The 4,105-nt window shown below is 29.1% G+C and overlaps 1 protein-coding gene across 1 annotated transcript in view; it reads left to right on the top strand.

The window, feature by feature from the left end:
- LOC106677045 (GRIP and coiled-coil domain-containing protein 2) overlaps positions 1 to 4,105 on the top strand; it is a 37,946-nt gene that overhangs the window by 18,085 nt on the left and 15,756 nt on the right. The window contains exons 11-13 of the mRNA XM_067050402.1: positions 388 to 592; positions 663 to 830; positions 2,488 to 2,694. Coding sequence (XP_066906503.1) covers positions 388 to 592; positions 663 to 830; positions 2,488 to 2,694 — 580 coding nt within the window. The remainder of the gene's footprint in view (positions 1 to 387; positions 593 to 662; positions 831 to 2,487; positions 2,695 to 4,105) is intronic.

Here is a 4,105-nt window from a genome sequence, read left to right as displayed (position 1 = left end):
TTTTTCTGTTTTTTCTTAATTTAAAAATGTTTTTTGTTATTAAAACTAGTTTTTTTTTTAATTTAAAAATGTTGAATATTTTTTTCTTAATTTAAAAACGTTGACTAGTTATTGTTTTATTTAAAAATGTTGACTAGTTTTTTTTTTTTTTTAGTTAAAAGTATTGACTTGTTTCTTTTTTTTAAGGAACTTTTCTTAATTTATAAACTTTAACTTGATATAAACCTAAATAACTTTGTTCTATTCAGTGACTATAACAGTTTAAAACATTAATACTACTAACGCTAGTAGTAATGCAATAAATCATTTTTAACTTTTTAAGGCTAAGATATTGTAGCTCTATAAATTTAATGATTAATTGTTGTTCTATCACATTCCTGTAAACAGTTTAAATACAAACATCAAAGAATTAAAGAGTGAGGTACAGAGGCTACAGTTGGAAGTCAAAGCAGAGGTTATCAAATATGAAGAAATAAAAAAGAATTGTAATAAACTGGAGACAACAGTTCAAGAGCTGACCAGCCAATTAGAGCAAGCTAAACAACAGGGCAAGAACAACACGGTTCTTGAGCTGGAAATGAAGAACTATGAGGTTACTATTATTTAATTATAAAAATTTATCAATATCAATTACTTTATTAAATTAAATTAAATTATTTCAGAAAATTATTGCCGATCTTTCTTCTCAATTAAACATTGAGAGAGCTGCGATAAAGAGCCTCAGAAGTGAGAATGAGGCGTTATCAAATGTTAAAATTGGTCTTCATGAGCAGATCTCTATTTTAGAGAAACAGATTGCTGTTGAACAACAGCGTATCCAAGACACTCAAGTGAGTTTTTTATTTTATTTTTTTTTTTTTAATTCATGAATAGTCTACTTGTGGGAGTAGTAGTTTTTATATATTCAATAATTTTATCTGAACAACTGGAAATTGACATTTTTGAATTTATTTTGGAATATATCATAAAAATACTACTCCTACAAAGATAAACATCATAAACTAATTTATAGTACATTTGACTAGCTTTAATTTGAGTGGTGGCAGACATCTGTACTTCTTATGGTTCCTACTATGGTAATTACTGATTTTTCAGTGCATTATTTATGAAATGTTGCAATTTAAAAAGTTATATCTTGTGAACTATTGAATGTAAATATGTCTATTAGGGCTCATATTTTAGCAAATTTGCTCTACTTCAAATGTTGTTCTCTTGCGTTTTCTATTGTTGTTGGTAATTTTAAAGATATAGAGCTCTGTTTAAAAAAATTTTTTTTTTTAACACTTTGACATAGCCACCACGTTTTATTCTTCCTACCTATAAGGTATACTTGACTCATGAATTTTGAAATACTTTAATACTTGAAAGACTCATCAATTTTGTCAAGCAATTATACATAGTTTTCTTAAAGTAATCAAAAATTGGGGTGAAATAACTGACTTTTTTCTTCTCTTGTGCTCTTTTTCTGTGAGAGTGGAGAAAAAAAAATTTATAAAAGACAGAGAGAACTTACGACTCAAACGAAGATTCCTTTAAAAGTTTTAGGGGATTATTAAGTTAAGAGGTTACAAGTTTATTTACGCTTCATTAAACTTAAATACTTAATACTTTACTTTAAATAGTTTAATTACTATTTGAGTTTTTTCTTTGACCGCACTTGGACATTATTCCTTTTATTTATTTAATCTTTATATTTTAATATGATAGGAGACACTAATTTCCTTGTAGAGCCGAAACAGTTCATTGTTTTTCTTTTGTCTCCGAAATTTTGCAATTCTCATTTACATACAGATCCTATTATTCTCCTCAAGATTACCCTTTCAAACAGTCGAGCAATTGGATGCTTTTATCATTGAGGGTCTGTGTTTCTCCCCCTTAAGTGGCTACTGGCTGGTCTTACAAGGATTTTATATAGCATAACTTGGTGGTGCGACTTACAATTTTACTTGTAATTAGCCTTGAGATACTTCTCACTTCCTCTTCCTCGTTCAGGGTATCGTTAATAATATAATCAAGGTACTGAAAGCTTCTGACCGTTTGTAAGTTGTTGTTATAATGTAAGACCCTATTCATTGTGACTTTGCCTCTGGACCCACTGTATTGCGCCTATTACTATTAATCTTGGTCTTGTTCCTGTCACTAATTACAGGAGGAAATATGCTAGATCAGGATTTGAACCTGGAAGAAGATATTTGCGTAGGAACCCTGTACATATATAACACAACTACTTGTCATTAATAAAAATATGTTAAGTGGAGAAGATGATCGGGGGGTGTGGTCAGCAAATAAACACAAATAATTATTCGTGTTAAGTTTTTGCTTATTAGCTGATCGCATCTTCCGACCATCTTCTCCACTTATTAATCTACGGTCACCTATCAGCACCTCATTAAAAATATTATAATTATTACCAGTATTATGCCAAAATATTATGTTGTATGCAAAACAAAATTTGTGGATTTAATTATTTAACTATTCTACTTACAGGATCAGCTAGCCACTTTTCAGTCTAGGTTTGAAGAGAAAAATATTCAAATTGAGACGCTAAACAGCAGCATTGGAGAACTAAAGAAACATCTAAGTGAAGAGAAAAGTAAGAATGAAGCTCTCACTATGGAAATGTCCGCAGTCACCTCCGAATATAGCAAAAAAGAAATGGTTATGTTATCGAAGATCAGTTCCACCCAGGATGAGGTAACTATTATGCTTATTTGTTTTTTATTCAGTATTTATTTTTAGAGAAGAACCTTGTAAAAAAATCTATCTCTAATAACATAACATACATTTTTTAAAAAAAATATATAATCTTCATTATTGAAAAATTAGCTATAGTAATAATCAGTAATTACAATATAACAAGGTAAATTAATATTAATCTGGGAGAGGTGTAGCCTTAAGCATTTCACTCATATTGGGAAATAAATGCCTGTATTTTCCTAGTATTTCAACTGTTTTGATTATATTTTTTTCTGCCTTCCATTAACCCTTTGATGCTGTTATTGCCACTTTTTTAATGTTACTCTCTCTTTTACCTCCCCACCTATACTCAATTCAGTTTTGCTCTGGCTTCGCAACGATAAGACAGCTTTTCTCTCACCAGTACACTCCTAATGTAACATCTTTTTTTTTTCCTCATTTGAGCATTTTGCTCACCTGGACACCTCCTGCATTTCTTATTTTAAATCATGAACTGGGGCCAGAAGATCTTAGACCTTTTAATCTCTAGGAAGAGCTATAATTTATAATTTCAATTTCAAATTACATTAAAAGTAAACGTAAAGATTTTTGTCATCATCACATCCAATTAGTGGACAAAAAAATAGGATGCTCCAGCTCGGTTAAAACTTTATTTTAAATCTAAAACTATCAACTACATTAAAAAGGAACAAAGTTGTTAATTATTAAATTATTAGTACAATATAAAATTTATTTAGTAATAAAGGAAGATTATCCTGGTGGAGGTATGCTATAAATAAATGTTTTTGTTTTTTTGTAATTTGAACAGTACCATCATCAACACTGTTTATATATAACCTTACTTGTTAAGTTTTTTGTGTGGAATCTATACTTTTTATTATTTGTATATATATATCATCTATATGTTATGTTATTTTAATGTGTTCTTGATTAATAAATCATTATTAATCTATCTAGTATTTTAACAAGGTCAAAATAGGAGCTCAAATAATTGAAAATTATTTACTTATTATAGTACGAAACTAATAAATAGTTACAAATAGTACAATTTGAGTTCCTTTTTTTTTGAACGCAACCCGGACCATCTTCTTTCATTAATTACACATGCTAAATATAACATTTCCTCCGTTTCCTCCTAAATTTCAAACCTTCATCAGGACTGTGTACAAGCCAAACCATGAAAGAATAAAATATAGTATTGCAAGAAACTGAGAAAATAACATTACGGTATTTGATGATATATAAATATTGAAATAATTTACTAAATAATTCAAAAACACTATCCAAATTATAGTCTCAAAACATTTATTTCATTTACACGCCCAACGTTTCGGCCAATTCGACCATCTTCAGGGACAATCTACTACAAAAAGTTTCCATTATATGTATGATCCTACAATCAATTCAA

This window comes from Halyomorpha halys, unplaced genomic scaffold (assembly GCF_000696795.3).
Source record: "Halyomorpha halys isolate HHAL.00 unplaced genomic scaffold, Hhal_1.1 Scaffold85.1, whole genome shotgun sequence".
NCBI lineage: Eukaryota > Metazoa > Arthropoda > Insecta > Hemiptera > Pentatomidae > Halyomorpha > Halyomorpha halys.
The sequence above is the reverse complement of the archived record's forward strand: the minus strand, read 5'-3'. Positions and strand labels throughout refer to the sequence as shown.